Source organism: Trichogramma pretiosum, unplaced genomic scaffold (assembly GCF_000599845.2).
Source record: "Trichogramma pretiosum strain Unisexual culture from Peru unplaced genomic scaffold, Tpre_2.0 scaffold7, whole genome shotgun sequence".
Taxonomy (NCBI): domain Eukaryota; kingdom Metazoa; phylum Arthropoda; class Insecta; order Hymenoptera; family Trichogrammatidae; genus Trichogramma; species Trichogramma pretiosum.
The window spans coordinates 2,794,922-2,822,564 of record NW_019641639.1 but is presented as its reverse complement, the minus strand read 5'-3'; the positions used below and the strand labels follow the sequence as shown (position 1 = coordinate 2,822,564).

The 27,643-nt window shown below is 37.4% G+C and overlaps 2 protein-coding genes across 2 annotated transcripts in view; one reads left to right on the top strand and one right to left on the bottom strand.

The window, feature by feature from the left end:
* The window catches only part of LOC106648479 (fibrillin-2), a 94,738-nt gene that overhangs the window by 34,582 nt on the left and 32,513 nt on the right, over nt 1-27,643 (top strand). The window contains exon 2 of the mRNA XM_023459595.1: nt 14,379-14,564. Coding sequence (XP_023315363.1) covers nt 14,379-14,564 — 186 coding nt within the window. The remainder of the gene's footprint in view (nt 1-14,378; nt 14,565-27,643) is intronic.
* On the bottom strand, nt 2,246-2,958 carry LOC106648485. The gene is made up of 3 exons (XM_014365409.2): nt 2,835-2,958; nt 2,642-2,759; nt 2,246-2,571 (listed from the first exon to the last, which is right to left on the bottom strand). Exons 1-3 carry the CDS (start codon nt 2,861-2,863, stop codon nt 2,344-2,346), a joined length of 375 nt encoding a protein of 124 aa, XP_014220895.1. The 5' UTR covers nt 2,864-2,958; the 3' UTR covers nt 2,246-2,343.

Below are 27,643 nucleotides of genomic sequence, written 5' to 3'. Positions count from 1 at the left end.
AAGAGTCTTACCTTACTAAGTTACTGTTGTCTTCCATGACGTCCTCGATTAAAAGTATACAAAGTAGTAAAAAGTTCACTCTATTTTTTTACCATACATACTGACTATATATTTGAGGTTAAACGTAACAAATAGCTACAACTATAATTGAATTAATAAACCTCGATTTCAAGTTTTATTGTTCTCTTTCTACGAATATAATTTGTAAACACTAAGCTCGTCGGTAAAAATACACTAGCGATTCAATGTTCACTCGTAAATAGGTTAGCATATCCCACAAATGTTATCGTTAGCAGGCAAAACTCTCTCCCTCTACCGTCGACCGTGTCGATAAGCACTTATTTTGCGCGTGTGTTTGCTTTGTCCTCTGCACTGAAAAAATTCTGTTAATTAATACCAAGATACACATGAAATGTATATTCGTACACTAGTGGTATACAATTATAAACTGTTATGGCCAAGTTTTTCTCACATCTATGAGTTGGGCATCTTTCGTCACCACTGTTGCGCCCGATCTGCGCTCAACATGGGACTGAACTCCCACCATCAATACTTGTCACACTGCAGCCAAGTCAATATACCGGCGGCGTCGGCCACCGCCGACCGCTGCAAGTTGGTCACAGATCGCGTTCAACATAAGTGACGGAACAAGCACAAAATTTCGCGCTCATAATACTTGGTCAAAATCGAATATCATTTCATACCAACGTGAACTGAAATTCTGTTCACAAAATTTCGGTCGAGATTTCAAACTAAATGTGGTTTTCATTTATGAGCAGAATCTTTTCAGTGTGCACATTTTGTCTATAGGGTTCGCAAAAAATATTTCTAAAGTTGTTCGCTTATTGCTTCGATTCGTTCACTGAGGTTTCAGAAATATTGGGAAATGCGTGAACATTGTGGCATTTTTCCATTCTTACGACTGTTTATTGAGTGTCAAAATCATTCGAAACTCTTCTTTGATTATTTTTTTGGCTCTGGGACATTGAATTACGTGAAGAAAAATCCACTACGATTCTAAAAAGTGACGTTTAAACAGGTGTTCATTTTGAACAACGGTAGTATGAATTGGAGATTAAGTGATTATTTTTTTCAGAATTTTTTGGACTTTTTTATGATTTTGGGACCTGGATAAGATTTTGAAAAATCAATGTTTTTAAAAAAAAAGAAAATACGCTCAAGATTCGTTATTTAATATAATAGTTTATTACGAAGGATGAAACTATTCAAAATTAATACAAAACTGATAACGGTTAAAATATTTTGAAGTTTTTTCAAAAAATTGAAGGGTATCAGTGTCAACATTTTTCAATCATTGATTATTACGCGAATGCAAATTTATGGTGTCAAAATATCTCGAAAATAATCTTATTTTTTTGAAAATCCATTACGATCATGTATTGTTTTGATGTGTGCTTTCAGGTCACCTTTTTGTGAAAATGATTTTTGACAAATCTCACATTCAAAGAATTTGCTCTGATAATGCACTAAATTCATGTGAATTTTGAGATAACCTTTGTGTCCAAATGATTTGTGACAAATCTCACATTCGAAGGGTTTGCTACGATTATGAACTGCATTTATGTGAGCATTGAGGTGGCCTTTTTGTGAAAATGATTTGTGACAAATATCACATTCAAAGGGTTTGTTGCGATCATGGACTGAAGTTGTGTGTCTATTTAGATTACCTTTATGAGAAAATAATTTATGACAAATATTACATTCAAAGAGTTTATTGCGACTATGTACTGAATTTATGTGAGTATATAAGGCACTTTTTAGTCGAAATGATTTGTGACAAATTTCACATTCTAAGGGTTTACTACGATCATGTACTGACATTATATGCCTTTCGAGTACCTGTTGAAATCCAAATGATTTGTGACAAATCTCACATTCAAAGGGTTTGCTCTGATTATGTACTACATTTATATGAGTTTCGAGGTGTTGTTTTTGTCCAAATGATTTGTGACAAATTTTACATTTGAAGGGTTTTCTGCGATCATGTACTGACATTATATGCCTTTCGAGCACCTGTTGGTATCCAAATATTTTGTGGCAAATCTCACATTCAAAGGGTTTGCTACCATCATGTACTAACATTATATGCCTTTCGAGTCCCTGTTGGTATCCAAATATTTTGTGGCAAATCTCACATTCATATGATCTAATTCTTTCAACTAACGAATTTTTATGCATTTTCAGATTTTCTCTCGATGTATACGATTTTTGATACATTTTTGTTGAATACGATGATTTTTTTACAATTCTTGTACAAATTTTTACTTTCTTATAATTGGCAAATTTCAAATTTGAGTTCATGTAAAATTGACATTTATTATCTTAGTTGAATCCTTTTTGTATCAAAATTATTAAAGTTTTTGCTTTCGTGTGATCATTTGGATTTTCGTTTCCTAATTCCACAACAGGTAGACAATTTTGATACTTAGTTTTGCAAATTGTTCTTGATATAGATGTGGGTTTAGGTTCAATATATTTGCATTCAGAACCTGTGTGAATTTTCTTATCGAATCTGTCCTGTGACGGCATAACCTCGTTTATGTGATTTGCCTGAAATTCAATTGTGATATAGTTTTTGATATTGAATAAAAAAAAATATATTTCTAATCCTTGAACTCACCGATATTTCATAACGCGGTAATTTTAATTCAAACTCTTCGGCTTCGTAAGAGTTCACTGAATCAAAATCGTGATCGTCACCTGCATTGGGACAAGTATCGCTTGGTTCTTCATTCACTCTGAAGAATAAAGTTTTTTTAGAGATCTCTCGAAAAATTATCAAGGATTTGTAAAACTCACAAAAAAAATCATACCTGATTATGTCACTGTAGTTTTCCATCATTCACTTGTTCTAATATATGTTCACTGCAATTTTTCACAATACACACTGAGAAAATTTTCGAGGTTACATACGTTTCGAGTAGCCAACACTGTACATACCTGAAATTCGAGTATAGACCTTTTCCCCTCCTCTACCCACAGTGTCGATACGGAGTACAGTGTAGATATACGCATTTATTTTTCACGTATATAGCTTTGTTCTCTGTTACATATATTCTAAAGATGCTTGTTTACTTCTCCAATTCGAGTATATATGGTCAATTCTACAAATTTTTCTCGTAGGAAACATGGACATTTTGGCAGGTATCATTATCTACAGTTTTTTGGTATGGAAAATTGATTTACCCATTTTTAATCTAAAAAATGTAGCCTCAATTGACAATTGGCCAAAATTTCATCGCGATGTTTGATTCGAATCTCAAGGATTTTTTAATGGAAACATTCATATACCCGCACGTCGGGGACTGTAAACACAATATACTCGGCCGCGCGCCGGTGCCATATAAACGCAGTGTTAACGGAGTCAAAAAAGCTAGTATAGACCTAGACGACGACTAGCTTGTATGCACGCGTGTGCTTTTACCCAGGGAGAAAGATCGACAAACGACGGGGAGAAAAAACAGTCTTCCTTGGGTGTGGTGCATCTCTCTCTCTCTCTCTCTCGGGCCCTACCCATTACTCGCCATGTACATAACGAGGACGCTTCAAAGTACACTATGCACGGTTACATATAGGCGCATTCCACAGTTGCCGAGAGCCGTGCGCGCATGAAAGTCGTCCTTCCTCGCGCTCTCCTATATATATATATAGTAGGATGTCTCGACAAATGTTTGCTCGCACCTCGTCGCTCCGGAGCAGAGCTCGAGTCCGCTTTATATACAGCCGAGCCTATACTCCTACTATATATAAGTAAAGTTAACCGTTCGCTCGCCGCGTCCTTATATTATACTACACTATATCGTCGCCCCAGCGCAAGAACCGCACAAATAAACTTAAGGGGCAAAAACAACCTTATCCCTATGTTAAAAGGATAGGATTAAGGCACCTTTTTGCCACTTGAGTTTATTTGTGCGGTTCTTGCGCTGAGGCGACGATATCGTCGACAATTTGCCGACCGTATAACAGCTCGACGCAACTTTCGTGTCTGCGCGCCCGAGAGAGAATTACGTATATCATGTACCTGCGTACGTTGTCCTTTTTTATACACACATATATAATACTCGAGCGTACATCTATATGCAGGCACTTGTCGAGAGGCTCGATTTTTGTAATCCGCGGCTTTTCTCGTCCGTCCGTCCGTCCGTCCGCGTGCGTTCGACGGAAATTGAAAACGCTTAAAAATCCGCAGGCCACCGAGTCCATTTTGTTGCAGCAACAACAAAAAAACAGCTCTTTGCTGCCTCGTAAATCACGGGCTAGTTCAGGCTGCTGCTCTGCATATTCTGCTTTGACGGGCACTCGTCATAAACCGATCTCTCTCATAGCTCCAAGGTCGAAAGGCTCGTGCAGTTTGCGTGTGTGCACGTTTATCTATTTATATACCTGGCGTCAGGGCTGACTCGAGTACGAAATGAAAAAAAAAAACAAAAAAAGAAGGGAACGAAAAAATGAATAAAAAAATGAAGACACGAAAGACGTCGTCGACAATGCAAAGAGCCAGTGCAAAAGCAGCAAAATCTTGCGCTCTCTCTCAGCTCTACTCCACTCGTGAGTATACGTGTTTAATGGGCTAAATGTTTTTTATCGCTAAGAAAAATACAAGGGCTCGTTAATGCTCCGGGTCTCTCTCTCATTTTTGTTGGTTCTCGGTAAACTTTTGTTCTTCGTCTCTCTCGCGCTGACTCGAGCTCGTGTTCGCGAAAAAAAACGAGAGCTGCGAAGGATTTTACGACACGAAACACACGGTGCGAGTGGAGAGTAGAGAACGTTTTTCTTGGAATTTTTCTGACATTGCGTAAGAGCGCCGAGACTTAGAGAGAGAGAGAGGGAGAGATAGATTCGAAGGTAAATATAATCCCTTTTTTGTTGCTTCCGTATGAGAGGCGCCTGTCGATGCAGCCCCTCGATGCGAAACGACGATTTCTCAGTGTTTGCAAATCGGGTAGAAATGTATAATCGGAACGAAAAAAGCGCGACGACGTAATAGAGGTCGGCATCTGGCGGGAGTGGGACATATGTCAGGGTCGAAGCCAAAAAAAGATTCCGAGCTATTATATGACATTTTTTCTCCAAGCTCGGTACAAATCTAATTTCGATAAACGAAACTGCAATTCAAAGCAGTCCGCAATTTTTTCTCCACTCTCGCTGTATATTACAGTTATATTATTAAAGCAAAAACGTAATATGTATACATTTTTGATTCAAGTGGCAGGCGCATGAGTTACACAGCTGTGTGCGAGACCTCGTATAATAGCAGAAATGTCGTTTCTCTCATACCGCGAGCTTTTTATACGTTCGCGAGTGCACACACGAGTGTTTTAACGATGTAAAGTTGCAATATGTACGGCCGCGCTGATTTTTAAATTAAAAGTCGCGCATTTGTGCGTGTACACGTACATTTGTACGAGATGTGGTCCGGGGGGTTACAGTGTATACCCCCGCGCGCTCGATTCAGCGATTGCGACTCGCTAACGAAAAAGTAAATTTCTATGGCCTTTGGAGTTTATATTATATACGTCGCAAAAGGGAATTGCTGTATACGCTTATATTACAGTCAAGGAGAAAGTAATGTACGCGTGTACCTTTTTTTCCTGCTCTTTTTACGCGGCGATATACCGCAAACTCCACTCGCGTTGGTCGGAATTGACACGAATATAAAAGTTACCAGTGTAAGCTTGAATTATAATCGCTCTCATTTATATCGACGCTTTGCCCGAGCGGCTGAACAATTACGTTTTGATTATAACATATCGAATCTTCTGTCCAGCAGCAACAGCAGCAGCAGCAGTGGTGGCGGGTATAAGGAATTGAAATAATTTCATTAAGCAGAGAAAAAATCTCGACCGCTGCTATACACGGCTCGGATTGACGCGGTTAAGCGTGAAACACTCCGCGTAGTAGTCGTAATGCTCTCTCCCGCGCACACACATACACATACACGGGGAAGCTCGGCATGCAGCACGAGCGCAGAATTTTAATGTATTATTTAAATTAGTCCGCGGCAGCTCTGTGGCATATATAACGCTTGCGCGCGCGCCCGCGACACGAACAAATAAACGAGTGTGAAATTCTCTCCTCTTCTCGCAAAAGCTCGGATTTCCTTGAGCAGATTTTTCGGCTAAAGAGCCTCTCTCTCTATATATATAGCACAAAGTACGTGAGCGCATGTCCCTCGACATCGTGCGGCGTCACACAGCAGCTAATTCACAAGATCTGCTGCCGAGCCGAGCCACTTTACGAAATTATGCAAATAATCTTGCGGGCTCGCGAGAGAGAGAGAGAGACGAGACTAATAAGCGCGGAATATATAAACGTAATCGTAAATACAGATCCTGCCAATCCTGTATTACGACTAAAAGGTTCAACAGTCTGCTAATATGCTTGCTGTGCATCGAATATATCTATACACATACACGTATACGTACGGATCACATAAATGAGGAGAAGTGCAGCGCGCATAATATTCGATCGCTGCCGCAGCTGTGTACGTCATTTAGCTTCCAATTAACATTCGCTACTATATGCGGAACGTGTGTGAGAGAGGCTGTTATATATTTGCGCGAGTTCTCGATCTCAGATAGATAGATCGATAGATAGATAGATAGATGGGCTAGACTTTTGACACTAATTCGTGGCAATGGGAAACAGTACGAACGACGACATACGGCGCGAAACGAATAAACTAGAAAATTCTATCGCGACTTTTATGCGAAAGTCGAGCTTTTACGACGTGTAAATATATACGCGTGACCGATGATCTATCAAGCAAAAGTTTGACGCATACACCGCATTGCAGTAATAGTCGTGTCGAGCGAAACTTTGAGCCTAGCGCGACAAAACCGGAGAAAAGGAATAATAGACTAGATAACGCGCGTTGCGAGAACAGCGACTCGAATTAACGAGCCGTATCTATATATGTGGGAGAGAGGACGCATATGCGCCTCGGTCGTGTACCTGCGCTCTCGATATAGGTGGAACTGCATCAATTAACCATTTCTTGGCTTTGATCGTTCGATTATGCAGAAACACGTTCGGCTCGCGTGTATATATATACGGATTACCGATGCTGCTGCTGCTGCCGGTGCAGCTGAGCGCGCAGCGGCGCACGTGTCGATTTACCATTTATGCCCCCGGAAAAAAACTTAATGATTTTCCAATTATCTGCCTCTAACGCGTACGTACGAACCCAACTGTTATTATATGGACCGCCTAGAATAATAGTCCTTTCCCTCCCTCACGTCGCTTATATATATACAGTATCAATTCGGATAGATTAACGCGCATTTACGTACACACACATACTGCGTTGTGCACACACCGACTCAGCTCAAAGCATCCATATTGCCATTATATGTATATATACGCGCGCGTATCTTGTTTATAAACAGAAACGCGAGCCGACGAAATAATTTGCATAATTACCGTAATCCTGCGGCTGCTGCGCGTGGGCGTTTCTCTCTGTGTATACATGTGTGTGCGTGTGCGTGTGTCCCACAACTGCAGCCAACCTTAGGTCATTATGCATTAGTTTTACATCGATCCAGGCGGCTTTAATCATTTCGACTCTTGGGCTGACTCGCGCGCGGGTAAATATTGCCAATTTTGCGCCGCGCAAAGCTCGATAAGTCATTCCGTGTGTGTATGTGTGCTCGCGGATAAATTGCACAAACACAGGTGCTGCGCTTGCTTGTGTTGTTGTTGTTGTTGTTGTATTATCCAACGCCCACCGCTATACCACCAAGCGTTCGATTCATTATATTTGGCCTGCGCGTACGCATACAGCCATAGAACAGGGTGATTATAAAGCGTTGTGTCTTGCCTATTTCGTCGTTATAATTATTCGCCAGAAATAAATCATCGATCCGTTCGATATACGCGATATAATTTTCGACTTTTTGTTCGACGCGTAAACGCCCCCGCTGATAATGACAATTGGCATATTGCTATACGCATCGAATTAACTGCGATATTTTTCAATGAACAGATTGGCACGATTATTCGTTTTACGACGTTCGCTCGTTGGTATTGTAATGATCCGAAAAATCACCGAATTAATTTTCACTGCAGGTACGAGGGCTCGAGTTCACGAAACGAGTTCGTGTAATATGACAATGAAAAAGTTGGTATCATCGTTGATTGATGCTCGGTGCTCGTATACTCAATCAAAATATTTAATTTGTCATTGCAATATCAGGAATTAATTAAATACCCTAGCTTTATTTAATCGCTAAAAATGAGGGTAAACTTCATCTACGTACTTAACGAATTTCAATGGAAATATTTCAAATTTAACTTGTAATAACGTTAAAATTGTCGGCCTGGGTTAATAATATCAACAAAATTATCGCAACAAATATTTTTATTGAAATTTCGTTAATTTTAAAACTTTATTTCTGTCAAATTTAAAGCCATTGGTGTGATTTTTTGAATTTTTTATATATAAAACGAGTTCCAATGCCAAACGATCATTACGTACGTCGTTAGTGCACTGCCGATCTGTAATTTTTAAATTCAAAATTACTTTTTTGAAAATGAGTCTAGTAATTTAAGTTTGCTTACAGATATCAATAACTTTTGCTCCAAAGTGAAAAAATCGTATACTGTAAATTTTATCTTGTGAAACATTAATGCGATGGAAAAATTGTTTAACTGAAATAAAAAAAAAATTTTAGACGATTGCATGTTGATTTATTTCCAAAAATATTCACCTCATCCACCATAAACGTAAATCCAGGATCCATTAGCATAGAACAAACAATTTTTTCTGTTCTTCGGTTCTAAATTAAATGATTAATTTTTTATGATAGAATATTTAACTTACTCTAGAAAATTACCTGTTTGATACAATTTGTGACGGCGGTAGTTAAGCTCAGAAGAATTAAAATCATAACTAATACGTCACAATATTTTCTGACAATATCTAACAATATTTCAATATTCCATCCTGATCTTATTAAAATATACGTTTGAAGAATTAAACATATCAAGATTTGCATTAAATTTATAAGAAGTATTGGTGCGTAAAAATTTGATAAGTGTTCAGAAAAAGTGTGCAAAACTGAGTAAAGCTTGAAAGCATACGACAATTTTTTTTTCGCTTGTTTTTCGTCGAAACTTGTGTTCTGAGCTACGGGATGTTGACTCAATTTTATTAGGAAATTGTTCAAAAGTTCAAGTTCATGATAGAAAAAAATTAAAAAAAAGATGTATTGCATAAAGATGCAATTACTAATGAATATAGAAATTATGACAGGAACTGCAATGAGGGTGATCATTAGCTCTTCTGTGTTTTTCGGAGAACAACTCAGTATAAATAGTATGACAAAAGAAATATAAATTTTAATGCAGTCCCAAAGGGCTTTTCTCATCAAATGTGACGCTGCATCACTGATCAAGAATGAGTAATCCTTTATAATTATAATTTTGTTCATTAATTGAAGGAAGTCTTTGGCTTTAATTAAAAAAATTATAAGACTCAAAATGGTAGAGACGAGGCATAGACACCATTGGATGTTGACTAGCTTTGATTGGAACTTGTTATATGAAACAAAGGGATAACCAATGTAAATTGAGCTGAGTAAGCCCGAGATTGACAAAACACCAAGAAAAACAGAATTGTATATTTGGTGGAATTTAGGAACACTTAGTTTCCAGCAGTGTGCAGAATTAGTGGGTATTTCAATTTTTATCGGAATTAGACCCATCACTTTGCAGGTGTAAAACATTATTTTGAAAGCTACGACGTATTTCTTTTCTAACTTTCTGGAAATCATTTTGGTAACTGTTCATTTTGGTAATGTAGAGTCCACTAGTTCTTATGCTTGCTACAATTATATAATCGATGCAAGCCATTAAATTAATATGTGTTCGTTCATTTGAGTTAGCAATAAACTTAACAATCACTAAAGCAAATGAGATGGTGATTAACCCAATTAGGGCTACATAAAAAGTAGAAAAATTATGAGTTTTAATTTGTTTTTCATCTTTGTATTCATATGCATAATATAAATATTTCAGAAATTTGAATAAACAGTAATTTGCTTTAATAAACATCAACATACATATCGCAGTAAAAAAGTATATCACAATTTTTAGTATATTTTGGAAATGTAAATAGAAAACATTCAATAAATTAAAACCAAGCTTTTGTAACTCGTGCGATAGAATTATCGCAACAAAAATTTTTACTAAAATTTCATTAATTTTAAAATCCTTCTAACTGCGTTACATTCGAAAATATCGGGATGAGTTTTCTGAATTTTTCTAAACTATATTTGTTCCACTGTGAAACGATCAACACATATGTTATTAGTGCACTGCCGATCTGTAGTTATGAAAATTCCAAATTAATTTCTTTAATGGTGGTGTGAGATATAATAATTTAATCTTGCTTACAGATATCATTAATTTTTGTTCCAAATCAAAAAAACCATATACTGTAAATTTTATCTTGTGAAACATTAATGCGATGGAAAAATTGTTCAACTGAAACAAATATTCATTTTTAAATCAGAAAAAATTGATTCATTTCTAAAAATATTTACCTCGTCCGCCATAAACGTAAAAGCAGGATCCATGAGCATGGAACCAACAATTTTCTCTATTTTTTGGTTCTAAAATAAATCGAGAATTTTTTATGATAGAATATTTAATTTGCTCAAGAAATTACCTGGTTGATGCATTTCGTAGCGGCGGTAGTTATACTCAGAAGAATTAAAATTATAAATAATTCGTCGAAATATAGTCTTACAATCCCAAAGGTTACTTTAATTTTCCACCCGATTCTCATCAGTAGATACGAATGCAGAATTGAATATATCAAGATTTGTGATAAGTTAATAAGGATTGTTAGTGCATAAAAATGCGATAACTGTTGAGAAAAAGTGTGCAAAGCGGAATAGAGTTTGAAAGAATGCGAAAATGTTTTTTTCATTTGTGTTTCGTCAAGGTTTGGGTCCTGAGTAACGTAAAGTTTACTCATTTTTTCTAGAAATTTGTTCAAAAGTTCAAGTTCAAGTTTGAAAAAAATTAAAAAAAATACATATTGCATAAAAATGCAATGATTCATAAATACAGAAATTGTGTGAGGAAATAAAATAAAGGCAAATATTAACTCACCCATGTTCTTAGGAATATAACTGAGTATGAATAATACGATAAATGAAATATAAATTTTCATGCAGTTCCAAAGTGCTATTCTGATCGAATTTGATGCTGTATCACTAATCAAACATGAGTAATCCTTTATGATTATAATTTGGTTCATTAATTCAAGGAATTCTTTGGCTTTCATAAAAAAAATAATTATGCTCAAAAGTGCCGTGACAAGGCATAGATACCATTGGATTTTTTTTAGATTCATTTCGTACCTATTATAGGTTAGATTACTATAGACTTTATGCAAGTAAATTAAGCTAAATATACTCGAGATTAACAAAACACTAAAAAGAATCAGATTGTAGATTCGGTGGAATATAGGAATACTGAATTTCCACCTTAGCGTGGGAGGGGTGGGCATTTCAATTTTTATCGGGATAAGACCAATCACTTTGCAAGTGTAAAACATTATGTTGAAGGCTACGATATCTATTTTTGCTAACATTCTTGAGATCACTTTGGTAACTGTTCTACTGATATAAAGTTTTGAAAAATTTTACTAGTCCTTACGCCTGCTATAATTATTAAATCGATATAATCAATTAAAATATTATTTTTTCGTCTACGTGAGTTTAGTGTAAAATTAATAATTGCCAAGGCAAACTAAATGGCGAGTAAACTAATTAGGCTTCATAAAAATTAAGAAAATTTCGATTTTCAATTTTTTCACCTTTGTATGCATGGACTAACTAAAACTGCTGTAGTTAAAAAACCTTAAAAAATAATTCTTCAGTAACCAAATAAATAAAAAACTTTCGAGTCTTGCACAAATATGATTCGAGAAAAGAACATTCATTTAATTATTACCAAGTCTTTACCGCAATTAAAACTATGGCAACAAATATTTTCAATGAAGTTTTGTTAATTTTCAAATTCCTCCGTTAAATTTGAAAGCATCGGGGTGATTTTTTGAATTTTTCTTACATACAATTTGTTCCAATGCGAAATAATCATTATATATGTCGTTAGTGCGCTACCGATCTGTAGTTAAAAGAAAACAAAATTACTTTTTCGAAAATGAGTATAGTAATTTAAGTTTGCTTACGGATATCATCAGCTTTTGCTCCAAAGTGAAAAAATCGTATACTGTAAATTTTATCTTATGAAACATTAATGCGATGGAAAAATTGTTTAACTGAAACAAAAAAATTCTTGAGACAATTGCACGTTGATTTATTTCTAAAAATATTCACCTCATCTACCATAAACGTAAATTCAGGATCCATGAGCATAGAACTTAAAATTTTTTCTGTTTTTCGGTTCTGAAATAAATCATCAACATTTCATGATAGAATATTTAATTTATTTAAGAAAATTACCTGTTTGATGCAATTAGTAACGGCAGTAGTTAAGCTCAGAAGAATTAAAAACATAATTACTTCATAGCAATATGATCTTACATCAGCTATTAAACCACCCAATCTCATTAAAACATATGTATGCAGAACCAAAAATATCAAGATTTGTGATAGGTTAATAAGGAGTTTAGGTGCATAAAAATGCGACAAATCTTGCGAAAAAGTATGCAAGGCTGAGTATAGCTTGAAATAATGTGATAGTTTTCTTTTCATTTGTTTTTCGATGGGGCCTGTGCTCTGATTCTGGGCAACGTTAACTTGACTCATTTTTACCAGATATTTGTTCAAAAATTCAAGTTTATGGTATATAAAAATTATAAAAAATATGTATTGCATGAAGATGCAATTATTAATGAATATAGAAATTATGTCCGGAATTGCAATGAAGAAACTGGTTAACTCACCAATGTTCGTTGGAATATAACTCGGTATGAATAATACGATAAATGAAATATAAATTTTCATGCAGTTCCAGAGTGCTTTTCTGATCGAATGTGATGCGGTTTCACTGATCAAAAATGAGTAATCCTTTATTATCATAATTTGTTTCATTAATTGAAGAAATTCATGGCTTTTCATCACAAAAATGATGAGGCTCAAAAGTGCAGTAGCGAGACATAAATAAAATCTGATTTTTATTAGCTTTAATTCGTACTTGATATTACGAAATGAACTATCATAAATGATATTATAAACGTAAATTGCCCTATATATGTCCGAGATGAGCAAAACACCAAGAAAAAATAAATTGTAGTTCCGATGTAATTTAGGAATACTGAATTTCCATCTGAACTTGGGATGAGTGGGCATTTCAATTTTTATCGGAACTAGACCAATCACTTTGCAGGTGTAAAACATTATATTGAAAGCTACGACGTCTTTCTTTTCTAACTTTCTGGCGACCATTTTTGTTACTGTACTTGCGATGTTGAGTGTTTGAAGGTTTTACTTCTCCATATGCCCGTTGTAATTATTCGTTCGATATAATCAATTACAATATTACCTTAATTTCATAAAAATTAAGAAAATTGCTGTTTTTAATTTTTTCTACTTCTGTACATAGTTGAAATATTCTAAAAATACTCTACTGAAAATAATCATTTGCAGAATGAACAATCGAAATATGCGCAAACACAAATCGAGAATATTCAATAAATTATAACCAAGTCTCCTTTTTTTTGTAAACATATTTTTCTAACATAAGAAGCTTTTCTCGACGTATACTGGCTTACACCCACGATTTCACCTACTCTCGGTTATTCGCACGGAGTTAATACGCGTACTCTCGCACCCGGGGTATTAATATTTTAGCTATTTTTTTCCCACCTCGCGCATACATCCACATTTTACACGCGACATTCTTCTCTATATTCCATTTTCAATCCGGTTGGCGCGAAATCTATCCTTTATATCTATCTTTACGCTATCCTCGCGCCCCATTGTTTATGGGTGTATATAGCACTACATAGCCGCGCGTCGTGGTCTTTTCGCAGCCGAACATTTTTCATGTTTTCGCAAGCTCCCCCCCGAAGCTTTTCGTGTGCTTTTATATATAAGCAGCTGCGGAGCTACTCTTCTTCTGCTTTCTGCTGCTGCTTCTGCTGCTGCAGTCTAAGAGAGTTTAACGTTATACATAATATACGATTCTCGAGCCGTGTGCATGTGCTGTGCGGTGGCTTTGCTGATATAAACCCACCTCCCTTTCTTTTCTCACCGAGATTAATACCGCAGGCAAGGGTATAAATCTTTCCTCGGTTGAAAAAGAATTCACAAAAAAATAATAAAATGCCTAAACGATCATCTTTTTAAATAACGTGTAACTCTGTCTCTCTGTGTTTACAGGTGCGATCGGCGAATGCCCAGAAGTGAAGGCACCCCAGTGGGGCTCGGTGCGCGAGCGGGTGCGAGCCGACGGCTCTCTGGAGACGATTTACTCGTGCGAGCCGGGACGCAAGATCAAGGGTCACAAGGTGCTCACCTGCATCGAGAACGGCTGGAATCGACCCGTGCCCACCTGCGTACCCATCGGTAATAATTTTCAAAGTAAATATTTAATTTACCATTATTATTATCATGTATCGGCGTCGAGGCGCGATGTTTGCTCGCTGCACAGGAAAATATGTATGCTCGAACGGGAGGGATATATTGGTGCCTAAAACAGGGTCAGTAGGGAAGTCCTGTGTAGCGGTTAAATTGAAAGGCAGTCGATGTAAAAAAGTGTCCTTCGATGCGCAAACAACGCAACAACGCAACCCGCGACCAGTCGAGCTGGTCAAGTCCTGCAAAAGCAATTTCGAGGCGCGACAAACAAGAAAGGTCTACTACCAGTGCGACGCGTGCGTGACCCGCATTTTCCTTTTTTTCGTCGTCGTCGTTGTTGATTTGTTTTCCAGCAAGGGGCGCGCGCGGAGCGTTTATCGATCGCTTCGATGCGTAGGTAAATTAAAATCTCACACTCTCTTGAGCGAGTACATACAGAGTCGCGACAAAAGGGTTTCATTTAAATCGATTTATACTGCATATAGATGAACGTACTCGAGGATCGTGGGTACGCACAATCGCCCGGCAGGTGGGGGTGTAGCATCGAGGAGGAAACTTTTTTTAGCGTCTCTATTGGAAAATGTGTCGAGAAAAATCTCGTAAATTCTAGTAGCGATCGACAATATAATATATACACACATACAAACTCGAAGTTGTTTATGTTCGGGAGGAGTAAATTTTATTTATTTCCGTGTACGTCGAGCGACGGCTTATTTTTAATACGTTAAGTTAGCATATTTAGTCTAGGCATCATAAGGGTTTCCGTGGCCTTTTGATGTAGACTAAATCCATCATAGCATTTTTTATGTATTTATCGCTGCTGATTACGAATATCACAGGGGAAAATCGATCCAAGTGGGCCGGAATTAGTTATTAACAATTGAATTGTTCAAGCCGTAATAACTAAAAAACTATAATAGATATGAATAAATAAACTAATACTTTTTTGTTCATTATGAAAAAAAACGAAAAGGTTGATGTATTTTAGTTGCAATTCCGTCTATTAGAACAAAAGTTATAACAAATTTTGTCCGAATAGTCTAAAAACTGAGTTTTGCTTGTACTTAACGGGTCATTCATAATTTTTTATTGAAGCAAAAAGGATTTGGAACCACTCATTTTGAAGGTATGAATGTAAGCTACAATTAAATATAAATCCATTTGATTTCATTTATTTATAATAGGGCTGTGCGAATACTCAAAAAAACACTTTTCCTCGAGTTTGAGTAGAGTACTCGAGTTTTTTCGGGTACTCGAGTTTTTTCGAGTAATCGAGTTTTTTCGAATACTCGCAATATATTTAAGTTTTAAGTAAATAAATGATGAATCAACAGTCTCTAGACCCCTCTCTTTGTGTGTACATGCTTGTAAGTGTGATGAGGTGTGGTACTATTAAATTATTTTCTTCTTGCAGTTCTAGCCGCTGCGAATATCACACTTATAAGCATATACACACAAAGATAGGGGTCTAGAGACTGTTGATTCACCATTTATTTACTTAAAATTTAAATACATTGCGAGTACTCGAAAAAAATCGATTACTCGAAAAAATTCGAGTACCCGAAAAAACTCGAGTACTTGAAAAAAAATCGAGTATTAGAAAAAACTCGAGTACTCGAATTTTCCCGACTCGACTCGAACTCGACTCGAACTCGGCGATTAGAGTTCGAGTCGAGTAAAACTCGAAAAATCGGATACTCGCATAGCCCTAATTTATAATAAACTTGCGATGTACTTCGCTCACTAACGCTCGCTCGGTTTGTTGAAGTTTTATTAGAATTTTTAAGAAAGTAAGAAAAATAAAACCAGTTTTCACAAAATGCTATTTAAGCTAGAAGTTTGGATTTATAAGATATGTACCAGCTCATATGTAGTGTAAATACAAGGTACATAATTCAAAATCGAAAAAAGTTGAATAAAATTCCAAAATGGAAATTCAACCGAAGAAAAGGACGACTCTGAAGTTTCACTTCTGGTGCTAATTCATATACAATGCATTCTAGAGAATCCAACCACCAGAAGTGAAACTTTAGAGTCTGTTTCTTCAGTTGAATATTCATTTTGTAATTTTTTTACGTTTGTTTTTACATAAAACTTCGGTATGCACGTAAATAATCCTTATTCAGCGGTGCTTTCAAATTTTTGCATCACTTTTTTAAACTTAAAAAATCTGTCGACAGCTAGCTAGGACACTTAGCGACACCGCAGGTGAACACGAAAATTCATGTTTTTAGCTGAACCAAACCTAAAGGATTTTGCTGGTGCTCTCAATATTAAAATGTTTTTTTTTCAAAATAAACCAGTCTACTGTACATATAAGTATCGATTGTAATGCATTATTGATGAGATGATAGCCAGATAGAATAGTCGATGAGAAGAAAATTATGATCTTGTGATTATCAATGGAAAAATTGAACCTCATTTTTTTAAAAATATATTCATTTATTTGATAAAGCAACATCGTACATAGAAAAAATGATTGCAAGCATAATTATTGTCGCGAGCTTCGACCAGCAGCCACCAGACAAATGTTAAACAAATCCTTGTTCTTTAGCTCCTCCATGATCATTCCACAGCACTCGATAGGCAGTCGGTAATGTATCAATTGCAGAAATGGATCCAGGGCCCAATCGCGGAAAAATTTCGTCAATACTTTCTCGCACAGGCGCGAAGAACAAGCCTCCCTAGACTCTTGGGGAAGCTCAGGCAATTTGTACGAGCTTGCGAACTTGTAGTCGTCCATATACGTGGGATTATTCGCCATCTCTTCGAATACTGAATCGACCAAATCATCGACATCCTGACTCGTCGAAAAATCCGTACTTTCGTACAATCCGTACTTGTCGAAAAATCCCATGAGCTTCAGGGCCTTGTCTTGGTTCATTATGTAGCCTCTTGCCTCGAGCAGTTCGACGATGGCCAGTAGGCCAGTCGCAGCAGTCAGTTTAGTTAAAGAACAATCTCCTCCAAGATTATTGTTACCCTGACGATTGTTGTCCCAGTACCTATCAGAGTCACTCGGGGTCGGAAAAACGAAGCCGGACAGGTCAGCGTCACAATCCAGGAGACTCTTGACGGCCATCGGCAAACAACTCGCCACGGCCCATTCCAGCGCTGTTCGGCCCAAATTGTCCCGGGCGTCGATCCTCACCATCCGCTGCCCTTCTCTGTTCGTACTTAAAAACATCCTAATTATGTTGCCTTGGACGTCTCTCCTGGCAATGAGATGCAGAGGTGGCAGTCCTTCCGCATTAGCCAAACACGGATCGGCGCCTCGTCTCAGCAACCACTGGACCATCTTCGCGTTTCCGCTAGATATAGCCAAGTGCAACGGTGTGTTGCCCTCGTGGTCTCGGACATTCAGCAGAACCGGCAGACGTTTTTCATCACAGATGTCGAAGAATCGCTTTAACAAGTCCCTATTCTCGAATCTTTGGCAAATAATGTGAAGAGGAGTTAGTCCTACCGCATTGGCCAAACACGGATCGGCGCCTCGTCTCAGCAGCGACTTGATCATCTCCACACCTCCGCACAAAATAGCCAAGTGCAACGGTGTATTGCCCTCATTGTCCTGGGCATCGATCTGCACCGTCTTCTTGAACTCGTCGATGAACTTGAAGAATCGCTTTAAGCAGCCCCAATTCTCGTATCTTTGACAAATGATGTGTAGAGGTGCCTGTCCTTTCGCATTGGCCAAACACGGATCACGCCTTGGTTCAGCAGCGATTCGATCATCAGCGGGTTTCCGCTAGAAATAGCCAAGTGCAACGGTGTGTTGCCCTCATTGTCCTGGGCATCGATCCCCACCGTCATCTCGATCTCGTCGATAAACTCGAAGAATTGCTCTAACAAGTAATATTTCCAGTTGCTCTGACAAATGACATGCAGAGGAATCTGTCCTTTCGCATCGGCTGCATTCGGATTGGCGCCTCTTCTCAGCAGCTCTTGGACAATCTGTTCATTATTGCCGTCCTTCAGAGCCAAATGCAACGGTGTGTTGCCCTCATTGTCTCGAACATTGATCAAAACCGGCTGACGTTTTTCATCACAGATATCGAAGAATCTCTTTAAAATGTAAATGTTCCAGTTGTTCTGGCAAATGACGTGCAGAGGAGTCTGTCCTTTCGTATTGACCGTATTCGGATTTGCGCCTCTCCTCAGCAGCAGTTCGACTTCCTTGACATGGCAGTACTTCAGAGCCAAATTCCATGGTGTGTCACCCCATTTGTCTTGGGCGTTGATAGAACCGTCTGCTGGACTTCATCGACGCTCTCAAGCAGCATCAAGATCACGGAGTGAGTAATATAGCTGCGATTTTGACAAATGACATGCAAAGGAGTCGATCCGTCCTCGTAGGCCTGACTCGGATCGCGCCATATTTCAGCAGCAATCGGATAATCGGTTCTGTAGCACGCTTCAAATTTGCTGCAAAAAAGTACAGCAGCGAATTACCTGTTTCTGGTACGAGGCAATTGGGATCCTGGCCGAGCTCGAGGAATTTCTTCGCGACGTCGTCGAGGCCATTAATATGCAGGCCACATGGAAATGTGTGTAGCCATACTCGTCGGTATAATTTACGTGGAATTTGTCGTAAATTGTAAATAGATTTTTAAGCACTTTAATTTTCGGAGCCCACTGGTGCCATTCAGCCATCTTGTGTACTGCTGTGGTACGACGCAGCAGTGGCTTACCATCTTCGTCAAAGTTGGGTTCGTCTTTGTAGCCGCTACGAATAACGAACTCGACGATTCGCTCACTCCAAAGAGACCTTTTGATGCTCTTCATGAGAATCCAATCCATCTCTTGCTTCGTAAAAATTTTGTGCAGATTTGGAAGCTTTTCCTTCCAATCTCTTATTAATAATATAAATTCATGGAGAAATTGGTTTCGATGATTTTCAAACTTCCAATTGAAACTTTCACGTAACCTCTTCAATTTTTCTAATTTTGGATGCGCCACATATTTGTCGACTGCCGCGACTCCACCTTCGGACCTCTCGCTATTTGACGTAGACATTATATATTTCGAACTCCAACACACGACACACAAACACTGATTATTTAAAAAGTATATATATTTATTCTTTAAAAAATCACTCGCTATCGTAGATGAGACTTTACTGCTAGCACTGGGACGTTGTAATTTGTACTGTCTGTAGACATGCACTTTGATCTACGATGAGAGTAAAAGAACACGAGGTCCAAGCTATATGAGCTATGCGCAGAGGCGACCCGAAACTCGCTGGACTTTCACTCGTACGCGCTTGCGCATAGCAAAGGTTCATGACGAGACAGAAACATTTGAAATCAAGAAAAGTTAAAATTTCAGAAAAAGAATTCAACGAAATAAAAGGACTCTGAAATTTTACTTCTGGTGCTTTTATATAGTTAAATGAATTTTAGATAATCTGAGCAACCGAAGTGGAGTTCCTTGGTTGTATTTTCTTTCTGAAATTTCAACTTGATAGCGCCTAGACTAATTATTGAACAGTTTGATTCACGCACGCTTTTATATTCTTCAACGCGAGTAAAAAGAAAGTATTATATTGTTCCATCGGTGTACGTGTATTTTTGTTTGCTCTTTGCGGTTGTTTTCGTTCCGGCTATATAAGCTCTGCTCCTCTCTCTCCCCGAGTATTGTTATTGAAATTTTCCCCTTCGCGTGTATTTTTCGTAAATTCGGCAACAACGAAAAAAAAGTATATATGGAAAATATTTGGGCGAAATGAAAAATTCAAAAGGCCGCGCGCTTCTCGATATAACCCTTTTTTTTCGTCGAACCGTTTGAATAATTTAGCCCGCGCGCGCGGCAAAGGTGAAAAAGTTTATCAAACTTTATTTCATTCGATGCGACCGACGTCGCCACGCGGGGTTGAATTCGCGTCGCGTCCTTATGTGCAGAAAAAAAAAATAATAGTAGTAGCAGTGAGTCAATAACATTGAAATTCTCGTGCAGCCCAGCCGACTTTACTTGCACGATTATCGCCAGTCTGCACTCCCCCTCCGCGACCTACGTACGCGCGATAAGTTTTCCGAGAAAATTTTTTCTTTACCTCCTTTCAGGGAACGTACTATACCCTTTTTTTCGGGTGGGCTGCTGCTGCCGTGGCACGCTTGCGAAGTAACTTTTTATCCATGCATTTAACCTCGCGCGTTGAAAGGACGCGGAGTCTTGGCCCCCATTCAAAACTTATTTTTCATTGAAAAGAAAACGATCTAATCTCGCGACGATGGTAATTCAAAAGCTCGTTATTATATAATTCAACAAAAATAATTTCGTTCGTCACGGATATGAATAATCAATCACGATCCCTATTGCCGCGACTCGAGAATATAAAAAAGCCCTCCCTCTTCAATGGTATTTTATTCTTGCTCGAAGGCAGACGAGGGTGAGCAAAAAAAAGAGCCCGAGAAAATTCTCTTTTCCGCGTTTATCTCTCTGTATGTGTACCATTGGCTTCGCCCGATAAACGCTCGGATTTACGGTCGAACTTTAAACTCGACATTTTCGTGTCTAGGTATGTGTGCGTATGTGTGTGTGTGTGTGTGAGTGAGTGCGAGAGTAGGCGAGAGAGAGAGAGAGAGAGAGAGAGAGAGATCACATTCCGATCACGTAGTCGCTCGGTCGCGTTTCTCTTTCTACCTTCTACCACTCGGCAATCCGTTTACTTTTTATTAATATTTCCCTCCGGGCGCATTTATTTTCGCAAAAAAAAGCACGAGTCGAAGAATACATTCACTTACATTATTGCGATATAATTATATCGTTTCGCTGAAAAATAATGCTATTCCACGTAATCGCCTCTACAAAAAAAGGAAAATTTATTTAACGAATTTACGCGCGTCTTTACATCCTTCACACCTTGATGTACAAGCGCAGGTATCTTTATTAGACGCGCGTGTCTGGATTTTTCGAGGCTCGACGCTGCGACGCCTGCGGGGTTGCCTACTCTTCAGGCCCCCTTGAGAACACGCAGCGAAATATTTTGTGCGGCCCCGTTAAAGTCGCTGCTGCTGGAGGTAGGGCTAGCGGTGGTGGTGGTGTTGTTTGTGCCATTGTGCCTCGGTAAGTCGAGATTGCTCCATTGTAAGACGATCATCAAGTACGTCGTAAGCGAGCTAGCGATCTGCCGAGCAGACGAATGAGATTTGGGATGCTGAATATATAGAGTCGGTTGAGCTTGTTCCGGGGGGGAGCTTTTCCGGGTACTTACCGAGGTCATTAACTCCTCGTCCAAGCTGAAGAAACGGAACACGGAGAACGTCATCCTTTGAAAATTTAAGGCGATGTAAAGGCGTTTCAACTGTAACACAAAAGCTTCGCTTATGAATTTAAAATTTGGATTTCGCTGCGCAGCTCTATGCTATTCGTAAGTCGTTTATACGTTTTCTGATATTTCGTCTTGCTCCGGCTGCATGATGAGTCTTCCGACGATTAATTTCGTTTTCTCCTCCTGAATTCGATATGGAATATACTCGTTATATAAAGGGCTGATATTTTTAATCGATGCTTTTATAATTACCTCTTCGATGACGGCACGCACGGCCATGGTCAGACTCAGCACTTCCAGCGCCAGAGTCAGGGCGTAAATTACGTCCAAAAAAAATTCAACTTCGAACTTGGACATCGTCGAAGTCGCGATGTAATAACTCTCAATGATCAACGACATGTAGATATATACGATTATCATCAGCATCGGCAACGAGAAAAAACTCGACAACTTTTCCGACAGCGAGTTTAATTTCGAGTGAAGACTCGCGGTCTGATACAGTTTCATGGTTTTCAGTTGTGTACTGTGAAGTTTTTCTATGTCGCACATCGTTGAGTTGATGATTTTGATCACTTGCTTGATGAACAGAAGGAAACAGATGTATTGCACGATTATTACGTTCACGATGTGGTCGGACAACAAGTAGGCACTCTTCCAAAGAAACACGTCTATCTCGTGCGAGACGTAACGAAGCCTCGTGATTATCCACAATACATTGAACGCGATGAAAATTTTAATCGAATGCCATACCACTACTGCGGATATTTGATTCGCGTCGATATTCACCATCCTCGACGTTCCACGAATTTGAAACAACGACGAAATGATCTGGGCGAATTTTTTTGCGTTCCAAAAGTACGCGATCAAAGATGATGTAGATGCGAAAATTCTGAACCAATATTCCAGACTGTTGATCGTCCCCTCGAACTCGGTTCTGCTCGGTATGAATTTTTCGAAGTAGAAGAAAATACTGTAAAAACCGAACGAAAATAATGAAATCGCTATCAATAAACTGTACACGCGAGTTAATATTGGAGCTGTGATTTTCCATGAAAATTTAGGTTTATTCTTAATTTCAAATTTTATAGGTGCCAGTCCTAAGATTTTGAAAATGTAAAATAATACAAGTGGTCTTATTTTTTCTTTTTTATATTTTTTGTCACTGGTCATCTTTGCTAAGGAAAATACTACAGTTTATTGGGAAAAGCTACGTTTAAAGTGAAACTTTTTTCTTTGGTAAAAAAAGTATAAATTGTCAACTTGTTGATTTAGAAAAAGAATCATTTTTTCTATAATTAAGAGAAAATGTGTTTGAAACATGACAGTGACAATTTGTGAAAAAATAGTTCAAACAGTCTTTACGAGTTTACTTTTAAATTATTAATAATTAAAATTTTTATGTTTAAATGTTTATTAATGCGCAAACGTTCCATGGAAATGACCTTGACCCCGACAAGAACAAGAAATACGGAAAAATAAAAAAATTTCATTTTCGGTAAAAAAAAAATAGGGTCACTTGGTTGTTAAAGGGTTCACTAGTCCTCCGATTTCTCTCATAAAATTTCATTTTCATAAAAGACGATTCTTTAAATTAATGTTGATTTAAATTTTTCCAAAATTGTATGCACTTTGAAGTATTCACAAAATTAAACGATAATATTTAAAACTATAGAATTTAAAGATTGAATGAGGAAGTATGAATTCGTGATATTTAAAGAAAATATTTTTTAATGTATTTATATTTATATTGTGATGAACGCACATATTGCGTCGTCACCGTCTTGTTATTGCGTCAAACACTAGGTGGCGAGGGGTAGTCAAGTTGTAAATACACGATCTAAATAAATAAGTATTTTCTTAAATGCTTGGAAATTTTACGTGCAATTAGGGTGTACAGTGTTTTCGATTGCAAAATAGGAGAACATATTATTTTTTTGTACGAATAAATGAAATAGAATTTAACTTATCTAATAGTTTTAATATTCTTATGTCAAGGCTATTGTATTATTGCCTTTTGAAATTAAATGAAATTTAATTAAAATGAAGTCAAACGAGTAAAAAATGACTACTGCTGTTGATTTTGATTTTCAATCGCACGCAAAGCAACCCTCTTCCATTGAACAAGGATCATTACGTACTTCGTTAATGCATTGCCGATCTGTAGTTATCAAAATTCAAAATTATTTGTCTAAAATAGTCGATGTTCTACTACAAATAAATTTTACTCACGGATATTATTAAACTTTGTTCCAAAGAGAAGAAATCATAGACAGTAAATTTTATTTTTTGAAATATCAGTGTGGTTGAAAATTTGTCCAACTACGCAAAAAAAAAATAAACGTGAAGTTCATTGTATGCCGATTCATTTCTAAAGATATTCACCTTGTCTGCTATGTCTAAATTTGCTGGTCGTACGATCATTGAACTAACGATTTTCTCTGTTCTCTCGTTCTAAAATGAAAACATCTTTAGGTTGGAATATTTCACTTGAATTGTCGGTAATTACCTCGCTGATACATTCCGTAGCGGCCGTCGTCAAACTCAATAGAACGTAGATGATAATGAGTTCGTTTACGATACCATTGAAGGAGAAAAATTCTCTTCCAATGCCTCGCAACTTTTCGTGCAATAACTGATACGTTTGGAGATTCAAGCAGACCAAGTTCGTCGACATACCGATGAGAATCGGCAATGCGTAGAATTGCGATAAGTCTTGGGAAAAAGTGTACAAAACCGAGTGCAGCTCAAAAATGAGCGACAATTTTTCCTTCTTTCTCTTCTTTTGATTGAGGCAAAACAACTGCGAAGAACGAATTTCACCGATTCTCATTAAAGCATCGTTCAAGATTTGAAATTCTCTTTTGAGAAAGATGAGGAAAAATGTGTATTGCATAAAGATGGCATTAATGACGTACATCGAGAGCAAATACGAAGTTAGCATGAGAGTAATGTATAGTTCATTTAGTTCACCTGGTAACCACATCAGTATGAAAAGAGCGATAAAAAAAATGTATATCTTGGCCCCATTGCGCACTGCCGATTTGATGGAGTGCGAAGTATTTTGGCAAACCAACGTAGATTTTTCTTCGATGTAAGCGATCTTTTCGCCGAGTTGAATAAACGCTTGAGATTTAAAAAATAATACGATGAGATTGAATATAGCAGCGATGTGAAGCAATGTGGATCCCAATTTTGATATATTCGCATTGAAAGTGCTCATTGATAAGACAATAGTATCCGCGTAAATTAGACTGACGATGCCGGAGACGGCCAAAACGCCGATTAAAACCAAATTGATTAATCTAGAGAGATGATAACTGAAAAATTTCAATTGGTACGTTGATTTATCAGCCGTGTTAATTTTTACCGCTGCACTGCCTAAAAATTGGAAGTTGTACAGAAAAATGAAAAAAGCTACGATGTTTTCTTTAGCAAACTTCCTAGAATTCATTTTGGTTACTGATCTAGCTCGCACAAATATGCAAAGGTTGTATGAGCATACACGGCTGCAGTAATTATCTGTTCGATACGTACAATTAAAATATTGTTTGCTCGCGGTTTTTTTCAGGGTAAATGACAGTTTCTAATAAAAATAACCTTCTGCCAAGCATGTATGTAGTTATTATACTATTCGTTTATAACTTATATCATTATTTTCACTTTGCCACTTGCAGATTTACCTATAAGAGCACTGGCCATCTAGTGGTGAAGACTTAAATTGAAGAACAAATAAATTGCGATTTTTAGTTTATTTAAAATCCGACTAATATTTATAAAATAATTGTATAACAGAAAATTGCCTTAAAAGCAATTGCCAATAAATAGTCAGTGGGGGGTTATGAAGCATGCTAATTACACCATGGTGTGGGGCTGGCAGATTTTGGAATTAATCTTAAAATTTTCTATAATAATACTCGATTTCACGGGGAGATTTTTGGAAGTACTTAGTTTTAGAAGGCCGAAAAATTTCTCCAAAGAATCGTTACCAAGTTTAAATTTTAAACTGGTTCAAATATTTTAAGAAAAATGTATAAACAGATAAATCGGTACCTTAATTATAAACAATATAATCATATACGATTTTGACATCGTACCTCGACACGCTAATCGTGTTTATAGTAAAAACAAATTAGTTTGAATGTTGTCTTTTCCGATCAAACAAGACATAATACCGAGATAAATTTTACTGATTTAATTTTCGTGCCACTAAATAGAATAATTCGTCATTCAATTCAGGCACCAAAATGGATAAGAGTGGGAAGAAATCGATGGAAGTAGTCTCGGACGACAAAAAACATGTTTGTGATATTTGTCAGGAGGAATTTACAATAAGAACAAACATGATAATACACCGATACACAGTTCACAGTAAACAAGAAAAATACGCATGTGACAGGTGCGAGAAGAAATTTGTGATAAAATCGTGTTTGGTTATGCACCAAAAATTAAAACACAGAAATCGCGAAGATTTCACGAGCCAAAAATGCGAAAAGAAATTTGAAAATAAATTAACTTTATTCAAGCACACTGAGATATTCCACGAAGTTTTCAAGGGTTACTTATGTAAAAGGTGCGCAAAGAGATTTGAAAATAAACAGAGTTTGCTCATACATATAAAGACAGCCCATGAAGTTCGTAAATATCTCACCTGTGATGAGTGCGAGAAGAAATTTGAAATAGAAACAGATTTGATCAAGCACAAAAATACCGTCCATGATGGTTGTAAAGATTACTTATGTGACAAGTGCGAGCAGAAATTTGGTGACAAAAAGAATTTGATAAGGCATCAAAAGACAGTTCATGAAGGTCACAAAGATTTCTCATGTGATAATTGCGACAAAAAATTTGGACATGAACATAATTTGTTTTCCCACCTAAAGACAGTACACGAAGGTCGCAAAGATTATGGATGTGATAAATGCGAAAAAAAATTTAGATTAAGATCAGATTTGTTCTTGCACCGAAAGTTAATACACGAAGGTTGCAAAGATTTTGCATGTGATAAATGTAAGGAAAAATTTGGACAAATATCGCATTTGCTCACTCACCAAAAGACAGTACACGACAGTCGTAAAGATTACCCATGTGACAAATGCGAGAAGAATTTGGAACTATATCAACTTTTTTGAATCATCATAGGACAATACCCGAAGGTTGCCAAGAGTTCTCGTGTGACAAGTGCGAGAAGAAGTTCAGGGATCGAAACAATTTAGAGGTACATAAAAAAACAGTTCATGAGGGTCGGAAAGATTACGTATGCGATAATTGCGAGAAGAAATTTGGGTACAAACAGCATTTGCTTGTCCATCAAAAGACAGTACATGAAGGTCGCAGAAATCATGTATGCGACAAGTGTAAGAAGAAATTTGGACATAAACAGCATTTGCTTGTGCACCAAAATACAGTCCACGAAGGTCGCAAAGATTACTCGTGTGACAAGTGTGAGAAGAAATTTACGCAAAAAAGTAATTTGCTCACTCACCTGAAGGCAGTCCATGAAGGTCGCAAAGATTTCGCATGCTACATGTGCGAGAAGGTATTTGGACATGAACAGCATTTGCTTGTGCACCAAAATACAGTCCACGAAGGTCGCAAAAATTACTCGTGTGACAAGTGAGAGAAGAAATTTGGACAGAAATCGAATTTGCTCTGCCACCAAAGGACAGTCCACGAAATCAACTAATAATTTAATGTAACCCACAAAATAATTTCTACACTTCTTCAAAATTAAGAAGAAGTATTTTTATCAATCCATAATCTTATATTAATACTCTTTAAATCGTATGAGTGGCAATTG